At 43.0% G+C, this 22374-nt stretch overlaps 1 protein-coding gene and 1 pseudogene across 2 annotated transcripts in view; one reads left to right on the plus strand and one right to left on the minus strand.

The window, feature by feature from the left end:
- Positions 1 to 21931, minus strand: part of SLC22A15 (solute carrier family 22 member 15) — a gene marked incomplete at its 5' end in the record, with an annotated part of 79231 nt that extends 57300 nt beyond the window's left edge. The window contains 2 exons of the mRNA XM_082832359.1: positions 9133 to 9345; positions 21845 to 21931. Coding sequence (XP_082688485.1) covers positions 9133 to 9345; positions 21845 to 21931 — 300 coding nt within the window. The remainder of the gene's footprint in view (positions 1 to 9132; positions 9346 to 21844) is intronic.
- Positions 18161 to 21015, plus strand: LOC309958093 (KH domain-containing, RNA-binding, signal transduction-associated protein 3-like; annotated as a pseudogene). The gene is made up of 2 exons: positions 18161 to 18303; positions 20147 to 21015. The product of its transcript is annotated as a KH domain-containing, RNA-binding, signal transduction-associated protein 3-like (transcript).
- Positions 21932 to 22374: the final 443 nt, after the last annotated feature.

The following is a 22374-nucleotide window of genomic DNA, read 5'->3' on the forward strand; positions in this document are numbered from 1 at the left end:
GACAGTCACTCACAGACACACGCAGTGGTAATTAGAAGAGGGACCTGAGGATACTATCACGGGTAGGTCAGGTAAGGGCCATCTTAGCCCTTTATCTCCTCTTTCTCTGAGCTGCTTTACAGACCTTCAGCACTTGCTGGGGAAGCTATCTAATTCCATTTCTCCTGCATCTACCAACTCTTTGTCCTGGAAGTAGTAGCCCTCAGGGCTCCCTTCCCTCCATATTCAGCCTCCAGTCAAGCAGTGTTAAGGGTGAGCCTCCCAGGTACCAGCACAGCAGAGGAGCTGGTGACCAGGGTACCCATTCCTGCCGTTCCAGAGCATAGGGTCTGACAGCACTCTCCTTCTCTGTATCAAGGGTTTCTCTGGCATTGGGCAAGTAGTCATTGCTCAATGACATTTGCTAAGAATTGTGTCCCTCCAGTGATATCTAAAAGGGCTCCTGGGCTTCCCTGGTGGCACAGTGGTTGAGAGTCCGCCTGCCGATGCAGGGGACATGGGTGTGTGCCCCGGTCCGGGAAGATCTCACATGCCGCGGAGCAGCTGGGCCCGTGAGCCATGGCCGCTGAGCCTGCACGTCCAGAGCCTGTGCTCCGCAACGGGAGAGGCCACAACGGTGAGAGGCCCGCGTACCGCAAAAAAAAAAAATAACAAAAACATAAAAGGGCTCCTAATCACAGATTTCCTAAGTATTCATTTAATTCAATTCTACTGAAATTTGTTGAGTGTCTGTGATGCTGAAGCATAGTGCTGCTATGTTATCTAATTTACTTTAAAGTATTAAGCACGTTCAGTGGGATATTCTGTATCAATGTTAGGTCAAGCTCTCACCCTGGTACTACGAGCATTCGCATTAAGGTTGCATTGTCCACTGGTGGTCAGCTGGCCTTCCCTTCAAAAAGCCCATTCTTCAGAGGGAGCTACTACAAGGGCTTCTGTAATCATTGTCTCCATCAACAACGGGTGCTTTGCTTATTCTTGATTAAAATAGTGGCCTGTTGACTAGCAATGATGAATATAAAACATAGGCTATCCCTAGTGAAATTAAACACATTCAAGATAACAGATTAGTTCAACATATTTTAGAGACACTCACTACCCTTCCATGAATTTTAGAGATAATCCAATGTGTTCTGTACTCTATCTATAGGGGTGATGCCCTAGGTTAAAACCCCTCCTTGGTCCTGAGCCAATATGAACTCTGGAAGTTTCCGTGTGCTTGAAGCTGATGGGAAGTACTATTTTCCGTAGTACCCTGACTATGGAAAACTGGGGTTTTCCTGTAGCAACCTGCCATACAAGCAGTGTACAGAACACCTATAAAAGCAGAGCTGAGACTTCTAAAGCCTGCAAGATAGTTTATTTGGAGCTTCCTTGAGAATAAGAATTGAGTTAATAAGTTAATAAGTTCATTTATACATGTGGCAGAATTTGGTTTGAGATCCACTTTCATTATAATGTGTTTAATGGATTTGTTGGAAAGCAGACCGATGGCTCTCACCCATTTCACAATCCTATGGGGGCAATAAATAGAACCAGGGCTTTTTGGAGAAATACCTAATCCCACAGTTGGAGCAGGGAGATGCAAGATAAACCTGGACTATTTTGTTACGTCAAAAATTTTCGAAGTGCTCAAAAAAATTAAAAAAATAAAAGAAAAGATGGACACATCAAAAGGACACAGGACTTTCAGCTCCAGGAAGACGGAGTAAACATGAATATAAAAATTAGGCTAAACATAGGAGCAAACATACTGTGATACTGTGATTTATAGCAGAAATATATATTTGGTCATTCAGATGACCAAATGCAGATATATTTGTCATGTATATTTGGTCTCCATTCATAGTTGCTGGCTCACAGCTCCCAAAACCCTTGGAATTCCTGAGCTTAAGTTAAGAGCAATGGGTTGTCTCTTGTCCTTAGTTCCTGAAAACTGCTTCAGGGAATGTGACTTTGGGTCCCACCCAAGGGTGGAGGCTGGTTGCCGAGGGGAACCAACCATGTGATTAGAGGGTTAGATCTTTTACTCTCAACCCCCATCCCTCCCCCCAAACTCTAGGGAGAGGAGAGGGGCTGGAATTTAAACCAATCACCAACTGCCAATGATTTAATCAATCATGCCTATGTAATGAAGCCTCCATAAAAACCCAAATGGAGGGTGTTCGGAGAGCTTCTGGGCTGGTGAACACGTGGAGATTGGGGAGAGTGGCGCTCAGAGAGCATGGAAGCTCTGCACTGTTTCCCCATGCTCTGTCCTATGCAGCTCTTCATCTGGCTGTTGTTCCGTATCCTTTAATATCCTTTCATAATAAACCAGTAATCTAGTAAGTAAATGGTTTTTTCCTGAGTTCTGTGATCCATTCTAGCAAATTAATTGAGCCTGAAGAGGAGGTCATGGGAACTTCTGATGTATAGTCAGATGGTCAGAAGCACCGGTAACCTGTGTTTGCGACTGGCATCTGAAGTAGAGGGCAGTCTTGTGGAGCTGAGCCCTTTACCTGTGGAATTCCATTCTGTCTCTGGGTAGATAGTATCAGAATTGAGCTGAATTCTCGCACATACTGCTGGCATCCGAGAACTGCTTGTTGGAATTGGGTCCAGGAACTCTTTCGCATGTACTTTTCCTTGTTTCCCCTACTATGCACTACTAAAAATCCTGGACATTATACATAAAATAAACATTAAGACAACTCTGAAAGGTGGAGAGAAGACCAGCTAAGGACCTTGGGACTCAAGGAATGGTGCAGTGGTGAGTTCCCTGGGTTTCCCTTTACCTCACACACCTAGACTGGGTACTGGAGAAGCCAGAGACTCAGAAATGCTAAGAGGAGCCACAAAAGAAGTCCCAGTGAGGTCTGCTCTCTAGCAAAAGGCCCAGGCGAGGGGCAGCCCAGCAAGACAAAAGGCTTTTGGGCAATCACTGCTTTATTCTGGCCAATTACCACCCCCCAAAAAATAAACGAATAAACCTACCAACTGGGGCTCCAACCCCATCTACACCAGCGAAGTCTAAGTGGGGAACCGAGGCTTCCGCCTGGTCAGGCAGTGATGAGTCGCTCCACCCCACCCCACCCAGGTGGTGTCACGAAAGACAAGTAGGAGCCAGCACTTTCATTCCTGCCAAAGCTCCCCTCCCTCCTGCGCCAGTACCAACACCGCCACCACCACCAGTGTCAGTGGAGACCACGTGGGGAGACTGGATTTCACTGCCGGTAGTAATGAAACACCCTTCCCTTCTTCCTGTGCCAGAGCAGTGTCATAGAAAGCCAGCTAAAATAGAAGGCTTAAATAAGACACAGTATCTCTTAGCCTAATCCCCCAAACTTCAGGTTTCAAACAAAAATAATCTGTCATACCAAGAAGTAGAAGAATCTCAAAGTAGAATGAAAAAAGACAACCACTGAGATGATAGAGATTATAGAAATAACTGACAAAGATCTTAGAGCTGCCATCATAAGCACTTGTAAACATGCTTGAAATAGATGACAAAATAAAAAGACTCAACGAAGATAAAGTCTCAGCAAAGAAAGAGGATATATAAAAACAACAAAATAGAAAATTTTAAACTAAAAGATACAATGAATGGATTCAACAGCAGAATAGAGGAAAGAATCAGTAAACTTGAAAATACAACAACAGGAAATACCCAATCTGAAAACAAAGATAAAATAGACTTAAAAAAAAAAAAGAACAAACCTTCAGGGATCTGTGGGGCTGGAACAAAAGAATTAACATTTTTGTCACTGGAGTTCTAGAGGGAAAGGAGAAAGAGGGAAGTACCAAAAAAAAAAAAAAAAAAGTACACGAACAAATAACAGCTGAGTATCTCCCAATTTAAGAGATACATCCCTGAAGATCCAAGAAGCTCAGAAAACTCCAAATAAGATAAACCTGAAGAAATCCATACCAAGAAACATCACAATCTAACTTTTAAAAACTAAATACTGAAAAAACCTTAAAAGTAGCAAGAGAGAAATGACACCTTCCCTATAGGGGAAAAAAAAATTCAAATACCATATTTTTCATCACAAATCATATAGGCCAGAAGGAAGTAGCACAGGAGTTTTTAAATGCTGAAAGAAAAGAACCGTCAACCAAGAATTTTATAACTAGTGAAAACAAGAGATGAAGGGGAAACCAGGATATTCTCAGATAAAGGTAAACTAAAAGAATTTGTCGCCATCAGAACTACCCTAAAACAATGGCTAATGAAAGTTCTCTAAAAAGAAAGAAAACATAAAAGAAGGGACTTTGGAATATCAGGAAGGAAGAAAGAACAATGTAAATACAACAGACTTTCCTTCTCCTCTTGAGTTTTCTAAATTATGCTTGATCGTTCAATGAAACAGAATGTTGGTTCTTTAAAAAGAACCGTAAAATTGACAAAACTCTATCAGGACAGATGAGTAACTAAATATGAAAGGACACAAATCACCAATATCAGGTAATAAAAGGGGATATCATTTCAGACTCTGCAGACATCAAAAGGATAATAAAGTAATACAATGAACAATGCTACACACATATTTTTGAAAACTTAGATGAAATGGACCAATTCTCTGAAAATCACAAACTGCCCCAACTCACAACACAATAGAGCTCATTTAAATAGTCTTATAACTTTTGAGGAAATTGAATTCATAATTTTTAAACCCCCAAAAAAGAAAACTAAAGACCCAGATGATTTTATTGGAGAATTCTCCCAAATGTTTAAAGGACTAACACCAATTCTATATGAAAAGCCAAAGGAACTAAAACAATCTTGAAAAGGAATAAAGTGAGAGGAACCAATCTACCTGTACATAAGACTTATTGTATAACTAAAGTAATATAATTAAACCTAGATGAGTCTGTAGAGAATTATGCTGAGTGAAAAAAAAAGTGCTGATCCCAAAAGGCTACATGTATGATTCCATTTTTATAATATTCTTGAAATGATGAAATTAAAGTATAGGAGAAAAGATTAGTGGTTACCAGGGAAATTAGACAGTGCTGGGGAGGGAGGAAAGTGGGTGTGGCTATATATAAATATATATATGGTAACAGATCCTTGTGGTGATGGAAATGTTCTGTGTCTTAGCCGTATCAATGTCATTATCCTGGCTGTGATAGTATATTATGATTTTACAAGCTGCTACCATTGGGAAAAACTGGGCAAAGCATTCACAGAATTTATCTGTATTATTTCTTGCAACTGCATGTAAATCTACAATTATCTCAAAATAAAAACTTTAATTAAAAAAAAAGGAGACAAGAGCCAGCTTGAAGAGGTTCCCACTGGTAAATTGGGGATAATCTGAGCACCAAAATAATTAAAAGCTGTAATAAATTATAAATAATTGAAAAGACTAGGAATCCACTAGTACATACTAATGACAGAGAGATAGAGAGATGGAGAGAGAGAGAGAGAAAAGAAGAGGGAGATGAAGAGGAAGAGATAGAGACAGACAGGCAGACAGATGGACAAGGAAGAAGAAAGGGCTGCTGCTTACAGCAAAATCTAAAAAGACGAAAAACAAAAAATGAACCCAAGCTCTGACATATAAAGAACAGACTGTAGTTGCCAGAGGCAAGAGGTGAGGGGGTAGCTGAAATGAGTGAAGGGGGTCAAAAGGTACAAACTTCCAGTTATAAAATAAATAAGTCACAGGGATGTTATGTACAGCAAGGTGACCACAGTTAATACTGTATTGCACATCTGAAAGTTCCAAAGAGAATAGATCTTAAAAGTTCTCATCAGAAGGAAAAAAAAATTTTGTAACCACGTATGGTGAGGAATGTTAACTAGACTTGTTATGGTGATTTTTTCACAGTGATAGAAATAGCAAATCATTATGTTGCACAACTGAAACTACTATAATGTTATATGTCAATTATACCTAAATTAAAATAAAAAAGCCCAACTGGCAAATGTAGAGGAAGCACTAGAGTTAAGAATTCATCATTTTGTAACCATCATAGTCTAGCTTGGTTTATGAAAAAATCATCAAAGGATGCTAAATTGGAGGGAGGGGTTTCTGATAAGGAATAGTAATTTAGCACAATCTTAAAGTGACTCGACTCCACATAGATTACTTATTTCTTGAAATGAAAAGAAAAAAAAAACTGTACAGGGGAGAAATCAGGCAATACCTGGATGGTCAAATTAACATCACCCAAAAAGGGCAGGTGAATATTGTGTGTCTCCCGTGTGATCCTCCAAGGACACAACATTACTTGTGTACCAGTCTGACTGTGGATGCATAACCTGAATGAGGAATCATCAGACAGACCCAAAATGGAGAACACTGTTATTTTTAAAAAGGGAGAGATTATACATTCTTCAAAAGTATAATATCATGAAAGAAACAGAAAGGCTGAAGGTGAAAAGATACTAAAAAGCCATGACAACTATATGCAATGTGTGATCCTAAACTGAATTCAATGCAAGAGGGGAAAACCACCGCTATCAAGGACATTACTGGGTCAAGTGGCAAAACTGGGTGTGGAGAGTAGATCTGATAAGATTGCAGCATCGATGTTAAATTTCTTGAAGTTGATAATTGTACTGTGTTTATGTAAGAGAATGTTCTTATTTTTAGGAAATACACACTGAAGTATTTGGGTATAAAAGAACAGCAGTATGTGCAACTTTCAGATGGCTTTAAAAAATTGAGAAGGACAGTAACACCAGTGAGGAAAAATACTACCAACAGATGAAACTAAAGGATATAAGGGTATTCTCTGAACTATTCTTGAAATTTCTGTCAGTTTGAAATTATTTCCAAATAAAATAACTTTTAAAGTTCTTTGGCTTTTGTTAACCTATCAAAAAGAACTAAGAGGGCTTCCCTGGTGGCGCAGTGGTTGAGAGTCCGCCTGCCGATGCAGGTGACACAGGTTCGTGCCCTGGTCCGGGAGGATCCCACATGCCGTGAAGCGGCTGGGCCCGTGAGCCATGGCCGCTGATCCTGCGCATCTGGAGCCTGTGCTCTGCAACGGGAGAGGTCACAGCAGTGGGAGGCCCGTGTACCGCAAAAAAAAAAAAAAAAAAAAAAAAAAAGAACTAAGAGATGTGCATACCAATTTAGATGGGATAGGTCCCTAAAAAGTACAATAATAAGAGCATAGGCTTCTGAGTTAAGACAAATTTGGGTTCAAATCCTAGCTCTGCCCTTATTAGCTGACCTCAAGAAGTCTCAATTTCTTCATCTATAAAATGCAGAAAATAATGCTTACCTCATAAAATTATTTTGAGGATTAAATGAAATAAGGGCTGTAAAATATTACAATGTCTGGCATATAGTCATCATTCCACAATGCTATTTATTATTTTTATAGCTGAGTAGTGGTGATACTTGTGATGGTAGTTATTGTGGTGGTGGCCAGAAAGCCATGGAAATACAAAGACGACCAAAATATGATTCCTGACCTCAAGGACTTAAAAAAATAGAGCTGAACCACAAACTACAGTGTGTCACATAAGTGCAAACAAACTGTTGCTGGAGCAGAAACAAAAGTGTATTTACTTCTTCTGGGGAATGGGTCAGGAAAGACTTCTCAGGGAAGGTAATGGTCAAGTGAGCAGTAGAGGGTAGGTTAGGATTTCACCAGGCAGAGGCGAGGGTGAGTGTTTGGGGCCATCCTGATGCAGGTAACAGGTATGGGCTGAGGGCTCAGGGCACATGTGGGAAGCAGGGGAGGCAGAGAGAAGTGTAGAATGGGGCTGGAAAGTACACCCAGGACCAAGCTGGGGAGGGTGAAGGGCTTTGAATGTAACATGTAGGGTTTCACTGTTTTCTGGGTGTGGTGGGAGAACCACTGGAGGTTTTTGGGTGAGGGATGACAGGACTGGATTGTTGTCATGAAAATGCCACTGGGCTAGGGTGTCAGTGTGCAAATGGATAGCTTGTGGAGAGCAGGCAAAGGACACACAGTATTTCAACACTTTAACAACCAGGACCTGTGCTTTCCAGCTGTGCTTGGGCCCTGCACCTCTTATCCCAGGGTTTCTCTTAACCAGACTATCTATCCTCAGCTTATATAACTCAGGCTGGCCCAGACGGTGCTCTCCTTACCAGAACCTTCTTGGCCAGGAAAGTCCCCTTGAAGGTAAGGGTTTCTGCCCACACTGGGCAGTACCATTTGTATTTTATGTTGTACAGTCAAGGTGCCCCATGCAGTCTACACACAGGACTGGACTTAAACATCAACTGTGGATGTTATAGATGAGCCATTACATTTCCCTCTCTTTACTTTGTTAATTTTGGGGGATATAAGAAAAAGACATGGGGACTTCCCTGGTGGCCAGTGGTTAAGAATCCGCCTGCTAATGCGGGGGACACAGGTTCAAGCCCTGGTCTGGGAAGATCCCACACACCACGGAGCAACTAAGCCCGTGCGCCACAACTACTGAGCCTGCAATCTAGAGCCCGTGAGCCACAACTACTGAGCCTGCATGCCACAACTACTGAAGCCCGCACACCTAGAACCCGTGATCCACAGCAAGAGAAGCCCCCACAATGAAGAGCAGCCCCCACTTGCGGCAACTAGAGAAAGCCCGCATGCAGCAACGAAAACCCAACGCAGCCAAAAATTAATGAATAAATAAATTAATTAATTTTTTAAAAAAAGAAAAAGAAAAAGACATGAAAGTTTTAATTCACATTTTTTTTTTTTTTTTGCGGTACGCGTGCCTCTCACTGCTGTGGCCTCTCCCGTTGCGGAGCACAGGCTCCGGACGCGCAGGCTCAGGGGCCGTGGCTCACGGGCCCAGCCGCTCCGCGGCATGTAGGATCCTCCCAGACCGGGGCACGAACCCGCGTCCCCTGCATCGGCAGGCGGACTCTCAACCACTGCGCCACCAGGGAAGCCCTAATTCACTTTTTAAAAGGATACTCTAATCAAAATGGGGCTCTTCTGGAGTTTATGTCTTACTTCATCTATAACTAGTTTGGTAGGACTCATGCTTCTCCCATTTGCAGTAAGAAGGAAGAACAATGTATTTCCCTAGGATATTCTCCTTTAACTCTCAAATTTACTAGAAAGCGATTGGAAGGTGAGCTGAGATTGAAATCAACAAGACCAAACAATGGCTCCAGGGGGCTCATTCAGTGGTCAGAAGGGCCTGTCCCCTGCTCCTGCCATTACCTCGGAGGCGATGGAGGTAAAACTGCTGCTGAAGTGCACGTGCTTGTGCATCTCGCTGCCGTTGGCCGTCAGGAGCCAGGCCCCGAGCGCCTGGTCCTCACCAGCCGACCGGTTGCTGTGGCTCTGGTTCGGCAGGAGCTCCGCCAGGTCCCAGTGGTACGACGGTGTGGCCCCGACCAGCGCAATGAGGATGGCCTCCGTGGCCACATAGAGCTGAAAAGAGGAAACACAATTAGTAAGCTCACAAACCTTGAAAGAGCAGGTCTCGCTTTTATGTCTGTAGGAGCTACAGAAACGAGACGCTTCAGAAACAAAGGAAAAAAACAAAAGGAAGCTTCCTGATCTACTACTAACGGAGCCATCAGCAATCCCATCTGTAAAGCACCTTCTACTTCCTCCGAGGGTTTTCTTCTACATTTGAGATACATCTGATGCTGAGGACACGGCACATAAATGGTTCCGCAGTGGCAGGGAGTTGGGGAGTGGGTGATATTACTGGCTCTGATTTAGAAGACTAACATTCCAGCTCTTTTCTCCTGACCACTACACCTCAGTTCAAATAAGCAGTCACCAGGGCCCAGGAGTATCTTGGTCTTGAATTCACGATCTAAACAAGAAAACATGTTGTGGCATAGTTAAATGTTTCCAAAAAAGTATGTGTTTGTATACACACACACACGCACATACACGGGGAGGACAGATGCTCTATTAAATCAGGGAAGCATTATATGCACTTGAGTAGGTACTAAAGTATAGTATACAACTTATAAGATGTAAAAAATTCAAAATCCCAGGGATAGGTACCCACTTTATAACCTTTAGCTGTAGTAATCATTGTTTAGTCTAAACATAGTTTCCCCCTACAGAAAAAATTATTTCATTCATTCATTCAAGGAATATTTATTGAGCACATACGACATTTGTCACTGACTGTTTTGGGCTTTCTGGCAATTCACAATTGGGTTTACAAGCTGTTGGGCCCTGTACAGCGTTTTAATGCTATAGATCCATTCATATAACTCTCCTTGGATGATTGTTTCAAGCTTAAAATTTATTAGGAAAACACAGAAATAGTCTGTTCCATAGTGAGACAATCTTATTTGAAGCAATCGCTATTCCAAAAAATTTTTTTAATTAAAAAAAATTATCACTATTAACTTAGAACTTAATGTCTTAAAATAGCTTTAAACAGAGTAAGTGTTTAAAAAACACAAAGCATGTGATTTCGGTACAGCATGTGGTAACACTCCCACTGGATGGACGAGTTGACTGCTGCATGAAAGGATGGAGAGACCTGCCCACAGCATTATCTCCACTGTCAGGGAACTCCCAGCTCCTTCCACACCCTTCTGGAGGGCCATGTTCAGCTGTTAAGGGGATAAGCTAAAGCACCAAAAGAAGAGTAATTTATCACAAGTAGATGATGGAATTACTGACAAGGAAAGAGAAAAGAAGTCATGACGTTGTGTGTGTCATAACAGCTAATGTAAAACCCAAGATGTGATTTTTCCCCTCTCTGCCAAGGCTGCAAGGCTGTAAGGCAGCCCCAATCTATTGTGAGTCGGACGACTGTGGGCCTCTGGAGATGCACAAAGCTGCCACAGGTCAGTCTGCATGTGTGATTTACGGTAAAACGGAAAGGAAAACACGTTTCTCGGTTTATATTGCTTCCTGGCCCCTATTTGCATACTATTAAGGAAGTTTTCAGGACAGGAGGCAATCAGCTTACAAAAATGAAAACCTTAATAATTACAAGAGGTAGATTACACATTTAGCTATAATTACAAAGCCACTTGCACCCATTTTAGTAACTGCCCTTCCTGATTACAATCTGCTGAAATTTAATTCATGGGTAAAGAAATGAAAAAGAAAAAATGGGGAAAAGGGAACTCAGGAGATGATGCAAAACACATGTTCCAGTAAATGCACAGCCTTCAATCTGGCAAACCTAACTAGTTATATTTTTTTCTCTAAGCGTGCTCTTTTCTGCTTTTGTTCGTACCATTCACTTCACCTAGAAAGCACTTTCTTCTGCTGTGAATGTCTGAACCTTTCCCATCCTCCAAGATGTAACTCAGATGCCCCCTCCTCCTTACCACCTCGCCTTCCCTCCAACCCCTCCAGAAGCCCTCTCCTGCTTCTGCTCACCTCCAAAAGTTCCATTTAGACCTTTCTTAGAACCCATATCATTTTCTTCACTGCACTATATGCATCTGCTTGTCTTATTCTTTCTATTGAAATCTACCCTCTCTGAGGGCAGGATCTGTGTCTGATTCACCTTTAGGCTCCCAAAGCAAATAACTCAGGGCCTAGATAGATGATATCACACATTCAACAAGTCCATGGATGAATGAATGACCATAACAGAATACTAATAATAACAGCAAACACTTCTCTAATGCTAACTATATGCCAGGTACCATTCTAAGTGCTTGGTGAAAATATGTTAATGCATCTTATTTTTATCTGTATTATTCTAGAATAAGCAATGTTCTGTGTAAAACAGGAAATGCTCCAAAGGGTCCTCTAATCTGAGGCGTATTTCATTGTGGAGGCTACCAATCTTGGAAGAAACTACAATGTGCAGAAAAAAAAGTTAAAAAACAAAGAGGTGGTGCTGATATATACCCTTATTTATAACACAGGGAGCAGTGAAACCTAGCTAATCAGTATTATCTGTATTAATCAGTATTATCCTTAGCAGTCAGTAGGTTGAAGAAGCACTTTCCTCCTTTCTCACTTTCTCTGCTCTCTTCCTACCCCTCACAATGTTTCCATTACCCACCCCACGTAAGCACACACACACACACACACACACACACACACAGGGACCTCACAGAATACACAGGGCCATGGCTTTGTGTCACCAGAGGGGTCGGAAACATGCAGCTCTTCCTTGCTGTGCCAGCCTCCATAACATGGCGTCAGCCTTTCTGTCTTTGACACAAATGGCCATGCCTGGTTTTGCTAAAGGTAAAAGAGAGAGTAGGCAGGCATCTATAATACATGCTAACTATGAAAGGTGAAAGGGACATCATGAGGATTAGGTAAAAGAGGAGATGCTTAAACTCTGCATACAGATTACTGTTAGGTACTTTACACCAGAGCCACATACATGGGTCACATGGTCCTATGAAGTCAAAGATGGTTTAGCCCTTAGCTAGTCCAGGGGATGCACCACCTATACAAGGCACATGGAGCGGTTTTCCTCGGTTTGCGTCTGCGACAATGTCACGGAGCTCTCATCTTGCTTCTTCCCCCAGAGTACAAACACTCTCCCTCTCTTCCCTCTGCTGTGACTCTGTGCACACATTCACTACGTAGCCTTGTCTAGAGAATTGCACCCATCAGCAGATGGGTCTTAAAGCCACAATGAGAAACCACCATCCATTCTCCTTCGGGGTGGGACCAACAACATCTCAAATAAATCATTATCTTCTCTAGTGCTACCTCCAGGGAAGGAGAACGAGTGCCACAGATGGCGGGACTGATTTTTCCCCTTCAATGTAATTATAATTAGAAAAGTGACTAAGATGCACTGGGGGATTGAAATTTTTAAAGTTTCAAAAGTGAATGCTTTAAAAGTAATTTTACACTAACAGCATTATAAGCCTTTATAATACTCAGGAAACCAAAAATGTCTCCCATAAATTATCTCATCACAATATCTTGTGCTGGTGAAGTCATGGTAAATATGATGTTTATGTTGTAAGTGGGAAAGATGAGCCACAGAGTGATTAAATGAACGTTCAAGGGAACGTAAAACACTAATGGCAAAGCCAGGATGAGACTGGGAGCCACCTAACTTTGGGGCCAGAGCTTTTTTCAGAGAAAAAGTTGGGGGGAGGGATCAAAGATGATTTCATTGTTGTCATCACTCAGTTATCTAACTGACTCAATCAAAAGCATTACATGAGTATGACCACATCACGAAGGCAGCACCCAATGTCCAGGGCCCAGCACAAAGTGGGTATTCAATAAATATCTGTGGAGTGACTTACTGATACTATTTCTTGTGTTTAAAAAATTTAATTACGCCCTGAATAACAGATGCCTCTAAGTCCCATTTCTTCCCTGACTCTGATTTATCCACATGATGCCACCAGATCAGTCTCCCTGAGACATTCTTCGTGAAACTCTTCTGGTCAAAACATACTAATGGATAAATGATAGCTGTCCTAGCACCCAGATATCTACCACATGACCCGATGGCTGCCTTATCTGCATCCAGGCTTTCTGTACTAGCCTGTTCAGTTCCCCAAACAGGACTTTTCATTGTGTGCTGTGAAAAGCATATGGGATCTGTACACCTGAGTCTGAATCCCAGCTCTAGTAAACTTCCAGCAAATCAAAACCTTTCTAAACTTCATGTTTTCTTCCAGTAAGACTGGACACTGGCAGTACATCTTTATCTAGTTCATTCATATCTAACTAACCTAATCTGAAGGTCAAAGGGATTTTTCTTTAGCCAACATCACACAGTAAATCGCATAGCACCATCCAAATAGCATCTATCAGCACCTCCCAATTTTAACGTTCAGAGTGTGACTCTGCAGGCCAGGATGAGACCTGAGATCCTGCTTTTCTCACAAGCTCTGGTGAGGTCAAGGCTGATGGTCTGGGCCACACTTCGTGTAACAAGGGTCTAGGTTATTCCCTCTTCTATACTTTCTCCAATGTTATGTTTCTCCACCTGAAACGGCCTACCCACTTCTCTCTTAACCCAAGCTTCAAAGTTCAGCTCAAGCTCAACCCTCTTTCTGAAGTTTCAACAAACCACTCTAGACCATGCTGATGTCTCTTTCTTAATGTCTAAAGCATTCAGTGGCTGTATTATTTACTAGGGAAATATTACTTTGTACCATTATTTAACAGTATAGATATAATTTTTTCTCTTCTAATGATTTGCCATCCCCTGAAGAAAAGAAAACCCTAATTTCTACTTCTATATCCTTTCAAGAAACCCAATACACTACTGTGTACATAACAGGCTATAATATATTTGGTTAACTAATTCCTTGCATAAGGGTGTGGCAAAGAAAATGATGACGGATTAAAAACCAGTAATTATGGGACCTAATCTTGGTTCCAACCACTAATGTGACCTTGGACACATTATTTGACCTGCATCAGTTTCCCTCTCAATCTCCCAAATAAAATGGGAATGCCACCACCTGACCACCTTCCTTCTGTTATTTCAGTTTAATTTTTAAAAAATTTTAGTGAGTGCCAACACTTTGCAACACAGTGTATTCTGAGCCTCAGGTGATAACAATGATGGGTAAGAAACAGTTGGTTCCTTCTTAGGCACATACATTCAAGTGAGGACAATATGTCCAGAGCTATAAATACAAGGCAGATTTGGACAAATGCTCTATCAGCCAGAGTAGAAATGAAGTTAATGAGACAACAAAGAAAGCAGATGTGAATTCCAACTCGGGGAATAAGGAAAAGGTTGCAAATGTGACACCTGAGCTAGGCAGTGAAAGACTGCTAGGGGTTTAATCAAAACAAAAATCAAGGAAGGAATTCTTAGGCCAAAGAAAGAGTTTTATCAGAGTCATGAGAGTAAAGAACCTATTTTTAGTGTTCTTTGAAGAAGTATTACTGGACAGGCTCAGCTTTTCCCAAACTTCAGTCATGTGAGTACCCCCTGCAAGAGTGTTACATGCCCATTTGTTTTCTATTATTTACTTAATGGCCTGCTTTTAAATGGACTCAAATTTTTTAACTTGTAAATTTACAGAGAAATAAAATTGTATATCAATACAAATATAACCAGCCAGATGGAACTATAAGAATACAATGTTCTGGGGCTTCCCTGGTGGCTCACTGGTTAGGAATCTGCCTGTCAATGCAGGGGACATGGGTTTGAGCCCTGGTCCGGTAAGATCCCACATGCTGCGGAGCAACTAAGCCCGTGAGCCACAGCTACTGAGCCTGCGCTCTAGAGCCCGTGAGCCACAACTACTGAGCCTGTGCTCTAGAGCCCAAGAGCCACAACTACTGAGCCCATGCGCCACAACTACTGAAGCCCATGCTCGCCTGGAGCCCGTGCTCTGCAACAAGAAAATCCACCGCAATGAGAAGCCCACGCACCACAAGGAAGAGTAGCCCCGGCTCACCGCAACTAGAGAAAGCCCGCACGCAGCAATGAAGACCCAATGCAGCCAAAAATAAATAAATTAAATAAATAAAATTAAAACAAATACAATGTTCTTCTACAGTACTAAGTGTTAGCTGGCACATTTTTATTTAAGGTGGGGCACAAGAGAGATTTTCGGGCAGGTTTTGGGGCCAGTGATTTTGTGCCTCACATCCACCGTCATGTTTCTGCTGCCTCACCTTGTCGCTGCAACACAGCAGCTGGACCTGCTACTGATCTACACTCCCCGGGATCCTCCTTTGGCTGCTCTGACTCCTGGGCCAAGTGTGTGTTTAGTTCCATGATGAAACAGATGTGCTTCATCAAGGTTGCAGGCAGTGAGAATGACACAGATTCCAGTCAATTCTGATGTGTTCCAGGCTGCCTTCCCTGCAGACTTCAAGCTCCAACAACAGACACAGAGACAACAGCCTTACAGGGACTGCCGAACTAGCTCCCACAATTATATATGGTCAAATCCTCATAATAAATTATTCGCTGATTACATATATAATCACGTACATATATACAGATACAGATGCACATATATATACAAACACATACATCTCCAGCCTAGAAGTTCTGCCTCCCGTTTCTCTGGTTGAACTATGCTGACACAACCTTAAACAAACATGGCAAAATGTCAGCATTTGTTAAACCTAGAAGTAGGTACATGTGTGTCTGTGACATTATTCTATGTATTTCATCTGAAATGTTTAATAACTTTAAAAAGTTTTAAAAGAAAATGAATAGTAAGTACAATAAAATCATAATAATGTTATTCAAGTCTAACTAGGTAATGTTTTCCACCAAAGTCTGAACTTGCCTTAATTCTGGTTCATTCCCTTTGTTAAAACAGAAATATTTGCAAATGTTTTGAGAAATACTAGCACCAAATGAGACATTCTTCTTAGATAAACAAAAGGATTAAAGAAGAACTGAAAAGGGAATAACGCTCTCACTTTATGAGTTAATGTTATTTAATAACATTTCCATAGACCACCTAAATCTACCATGCGGGCCACTCCTTGGGAGGTCAGAAAATGCAGAAAGATAGAAGATCAGAAATAACTGATATAGAGTAATACGAAATCAAGAACAAAGTGAGAGGATATACCTGGGAAGAGGGTAGAGATGTATCTTCCTCTCGATCTACAAGAATCTGCCTGCCAGTGCGGGGAACACGGATTCGAGCCCTGATCTGGGAAGATCCCACATGCCACAGAGCAACTAAGCCCGTGTGCCATAACTACTGAGCCTGTGCTCTAGAGCCCACGAGCCACAACTACTAAGCCTGTGTGCCTAGAGCCTGTGCTCCACAACAAGAGGAGCCACCGCAGTGAGAAGCCCGCGCACCGCAACGAAGAGTAGCCCCCGCTCGCCGCAACTAGAGAAAGCCCATGTGCAGCAACGAAGACCCAACACAGCCAAAAATAAATAATAAATATATAAATTTATTTTAAAAAAAAGGATTCATCCATGTGGCTGTGTGTAGACCTAGTTTGTTCATTTTAACTGTTATATTCTATAAAATTTGTCAGATTTTAATTATCTAGTCCTTTTTTTTTAGATTTTTTTTTGATGTGGACCATTTTTAAAGTCTTTATTGAATTTGCTACAGTATTGCTTCTGTTCTATGTTTTGGTTTTTTGGCAGAGAGGCACATGGGATCTTAGCTCCCTGACCAGGGATCAAACTCGCACCCCCTGCATTGGAAGGCAAAGTCTTAACCATCTGACCACCAGGGAAGTCCCCAGTCCCTTTTTGAGAGTCATTTAGGTGGTTACTAATTTTTGTCATTACAAACAGTGCTGCAAAAAACACCCTATACATATCTGCTTATGTACAAGGGATACTGTCGTACATACACCTAGGAGTCCAATGCTGGTTGTAATTTTACTAGACAGTGCCAAATTGTTCTGTAAATGGGGTACTTTCTACTCATTTTCATCACACTTGTACTGTTAGACTATTTAATGTTTGCTATTCTAATAAGTGTGAAATGATATTTCATAGTCATTTTTATATGCCTGTCCCAGATGACCACTGAAGGTAAACATCTTTTCATGTGTTGACTATTATAGTTCCCTCTTCTGCAAAATACCTGTTCAGTCATTCCACTTTCTAAAACACCGTGAAAAGATATTTATTGCGTAGATGATATGAATGCACTGGTAGTTCAAGGATCTGAAAAGTAAGGTTGTGTTTATTAAGAGTTTACATAATAATAATGCATTCCGAAATACCAGAGTACTGCATCTCAAGCTGAGATTCACAGCAGCATCACAATTCTGCTGGTGAAACGAATGTTTATTACAGGTTACATGTTCCTGTTGGTTAATGGATGTTTTAAATTCTGTGCAAATTATACCACAGCATATGATTCATGATCCTGAGGAAAACGAAGGAGCCGGAGTCTCTGACTTAGAGCAAGGAAGTAGGATCCATTTCCACTTTATGTCTAAACGGATCAAGAAACAAAGAATTGCATTCAAACCTTCCTCCAAACAGTCTGGCAAATAAGCACACACAAACACAAACACAAAATAGTGCTAATGGCGTCAACTTTGAATCACGATTGGAAAATAGAAATGGTAATAAAGTAAATAGAATTATTCATATTTAAATACCACAAAAAACTCTTACCCAAAGGAGGGCATGTATATTTGAGTGGGTAGGAATTTTTCTAACTGCAAAATTATAAATCTTATTGCTTGTTCATAGGACAACCAGTTTTACAGAAGGCAATTTTTCTCCTCTAGCTTTCTTCTTAGGTACTGTAAAACCCAGTATCACTATTATCAGGTCACTTGCATCTTATCATGCTGACGAGAAATCTACAAAATCTGCATTTATTCTGTACGTATCTGAAAGTTGACCACTATGGAGATTCCAAAGATTGTGTTTGCAAGGCAAGTGAAGGTAGGTCTCCTAGGCAAAGGAAACGATATTGAGACGTTTGAGGAGCTCCCTGATGATATCTATAATCCAAGAAAAGTTAACCTAAAGACCTTTACAGTTGGCTTGTAATGTGGTCTTGTCCTCTTAGTTTGAACTTGGATGTGTTTGAAGTAAAGGGAGTTAATATCATTTTAAAAATAATAATGATCCTAGAAGGAAGAAAACAAAAGAATCTGTATGGTTTCCATCTCTGTCCCTCTAGTTTTGTGTTTCTCAGCTGGAGTTGGTCATCACCAAACCACAGATGTAGATAAGGCTCCTGCTGAGGCAGCCCCCCTCCCTGGTGGTCCCTCTCCCTGGCAGTCCCATCTACAATGTGCAGGACTCCCCCTCTCTGGCAGGGCTGCTATACCATTGGTCTGTACACTCACTGGACACTGGTAGACAAGTGCTTTGGTTTTAAAAAGCAAACATCAAGCTCCTTCCATTCAAGCCAACCAACTCTGAAAAAGGCTTCTCACTTCTTCCTGTTAGAGGAAGCAACCCCCAGAAGAATGATGAAAGCATCGTGTTACAACTGTGTGACGGGACCCTCTAGTACTCGCACTCTGCAGGCCAGCTCCCCTAGTCTAAATCATCTCCAACAACAGACTTGATAGAGCAGCCTTTGGGGAACTCCACTCTCATATCCAGGAGAGCTTTGGGTGACCATAGGACCACATGGATTATGTATCTCAATGAGGTAGCTGAGTCCTCACAAATGGGTAACAGCTGTGAAGAATTCACTTCTGCTTGGACCTGGGCATCTACTCTTTTGGGATCCGCACAGCTACAGGGCACCTCCTCAGCCCACACCTACAAGTAAAGTCAGTCACTCATCCCCAACACTCTAAGAGCTAGTTCTTCTATGGTGAATACTGACCACACATCAGGCAGGGTTCAGTGAACAGTCATGGTCATGGGCTTAGACCTCTTTGGTACCAACTGGGTCTAACCAACTGGGTCAACCATAACAAAAAGTAAATGATGGAAATTTAACAGGTCCCGAACCCAGAACGGTGGCCTTTTTAGTGCCACACTCCACTCAAGACAAACTTATTCAAGGTCAGTGGATACCTGGCTAGGCAGGTGAGAACATAATGATACAGGAGATAGAGTGTAGGTGAGATTACTCAGAGAGGGAGTTATGTTCCTGAAATTCTTGGTTAGAATAGGAAAATAATTTTCTCAAAGAGAAAATATAAATGAATGTCAGACATCATGATCACAATTCTATTCTCTCTGCATTAAATACTCTTTTGTGATTTAGCACAAATACTTTTTCCCCACAGGAAAGTGCATTTAAAGCTAAAACACACTTAAAGGAACCTCAGAATATCACATATTTGTGAACTAAGAACTTGTTTTGCTAGAGAAAGAACTGACTTCATCTGTCAGTGCATCATTTAAATGGTTCTTCTGGCTGGTTATGAAATCAACTGAACTTTCAAACATTTTAATGGAAAACAGAATCGCTTAGTCAACCCTCACCTCCAACCCTCCCAGTCTTCCTGTTGAGCAGTTGATTTATGCAAGGTTTAAGCAACTGGTGGACTGGTGCTTATACCCATGACCACCCTGTCCTTCCCTCAGAATAACTATCATCACACGTTAATTGTAATTATTTAACTGCCTGCCTGCTTCATCCCACCCCCACTAGAATATAAACTTCACAGGAAAGGGGCTTTGATTTATCTGACATTATAGCCCCTGATAAGCACATAGTAGGCACTCATTAAATATACGTTGAATGAAAGAATAAGTAAAATGGCCGACCGGCATACTAATAAAGGATCTGTAAACAAAATGCCTTTAGAATAAAAGAAGTAATTGACATCAAATGGGCCATTTAAGCTGGCAAAGGAGGAGGAACTTGCGTGGCGAAGTGTATTTGTAGTGACCTTGAGCATATGGAACCTACATTTTTAGGCTGGGACAGAAAGTTTTAACTCTTGTAAAACAGTTCCCTAAGTTCAACTTTGTGGGAAAACTTTTGGGGCCATGTGGCAATTCTGTGAAGCGTTTACAAGAAGAAACCTTGACAAAAATGTCCATCCTTGGAAAAGGCTCCATGAGAGACAAGGCAAAAGAAGAAGAGTTGAGGAAAAGTGGAGAAGCAAAGTACTTCCACCTCAGTGATGATCTCCATGTTCTGACTGAAGTGTTTGCCCCGCCCCCCAGCAGAAGCCTATGCCCGGATGGGACATGCTCTGGAGGAAATCAAAAAGTTCCTCATTCCTGAGTATAATGATGAAATCAGGCAAGCACAGCTCCAGGAATTAACATATTTGAATGGTGGTCCAGAAAATGCAGATGTACCAGTTGTTACCTTGCGTACAAGAGGGGTACCAACCCCAGCAATAACCAGGGGAAGGGGAGGAGTCACAGCCCAGCCAGTGGGAGTAGGGGTACTGCGAGGGACACCGACTGCCAGGGGAGTCCTTTCCACCCGAGGGCCAGTGAGTCGGGGAAGAGGACTTCTCACTCCCAGAGCAAGAGTCGTCCCCCCAACTGGGTACAGACCTCCACCACCGCCCCCAACACGAGAGACCTGTGGAGATTATGACTATGACGATGGATATGGTACTGCTTATGAGGAACAGCGTTATGATTCCTATGATAACGGCTATAGCGCCCCAGCCCAAAGTGGTGCTGATTACTATGCTTATGGACACCGATTCAGTGAAGAGACGTGTGATTCCTAAGGGCCAGAAGAGTGGACTAACTCAAGACACAAGGCACCCTCAGCGAGGACAGCAACGGGTGTCTACAGAGACCAGCCATACAGCAGATACTGACTGTACTGTCTGATGTTGTGACATAGCCAGTCTCCATCAGTCCTGTATACTGTTCAAAGTAATTGTTTTCTACGAACAATCCCTTTTTAAATAAATCAAAATGCTTAAAATCTGGAGAAAACCAAAAAAGCAGTCTCTGAGAATTCTGTACAATGAAGAAGTGATTCCATTTTACACCACACGTTGTAGATGGCACTATGGACTTTAAAAAATCTCAACCCAAGGGGACTCTGGGCAGAATGACCCAGCAGAACTTAAACCAGAAAGAAATAAACCCTATTCATTGAAAGCTCCTGGATAGGAAGTCCCCTCAAATCCAGGAAAAGATGGTAAGTAGATACCAGAGCTGAAGGAGGCCCTCTAAATCAGCCCTTCTGTCAGCGGGTGATCGGGGCCCTCCCTCTCTGTGTTCCAGATTCCAAAGTGACAGCGCCACAGGTTAAAAATTCCCTTCCTATTCACAGCGTATTCCAGGTAACAACTGGATTTTTCATCTCTTACTAACCACCTCGCTGGCTTAAGTACCCACGCAGTCCCTCCCCACTCGAGGTGAGAGAAGCATGGCGCCTAAGGGACGAGGATCCGAGGCTTGGGTTGACAGGCCGGCCGGCGACCTTGGCTTTCCGGGGCCCAGGCCAACGCGCGGCGCCTACCCCAGCGCCGCCCTCGCGCGGGGTGAAGGTGGAGGCGGGCGAGGCTCGCCACACCTCGGGTTTTGCAGAGGCTCGGCATCCGGGCCGGGCGCTGGGGAGTGGGGAGGGAGGTACGCCTCTCCCCGGGCGGCCAGGAAGCGGGGACGTGGGAGCCATACGAGCGGCGGGGGACTCACCTGCAGCAACACCGCCAGCAGGAAGCACAGATACATCTGGTAGATGCCCATCTCGCCCACCGCCTGGAACGCCTCCTCCACCTCCATGGCCGGCCGCGCGCTCGGCCCCGGCCTAGCCGCCAGCGGGAGCCCGGCCCGACCCGCCCTCCCGCCGCCCCCGCTCCGGCGCGGCCCTCGCCGGCCGGCCCGGCGCGCGAGCTCCACGGCGCCCGGCACCGGCTCGGCCCAGCCAGCGAGGAGCCGGGCGCGGCGTGGGAGCGTGGGCGGGGCGGCGGGAGTTGCGTCTGCGCGGGCGGGGTCGGGGGTCGGGGGTCGGGGGCCGGGGGCCCGCGCGGGCTTGCGGGTCCGGGGCGGGATGCCAGGTACCAGGGCCTCTGGGCTTCCTGTTAAAGATTTTTTTCTGAGAGGGATGGGTTTCTGCGCCGCTTAAAGCGAGAGGAAAGAGGAAGTGGGAAGTGGGCTCGGGCGTCGGCATCCTTTCTGATGGAGAAATACGGAAAGGGCAGCGGCGTCTAAGCCACAGCCGCTGC

This window comes from Leucopleurus acutus (genome assembly GCF_964270905.1).
Source record: "Leucopleurus acutus genome assembly, chromosome: 2".
In the NCBI taxonomy this organism is placed as follows: domain Eukaryota; kingdom Metazoa; phylum Chordata; class Mammalia; order Artiodactyla; family Delphinidae; genus Leucopleurus; species Leucopleurus acutus.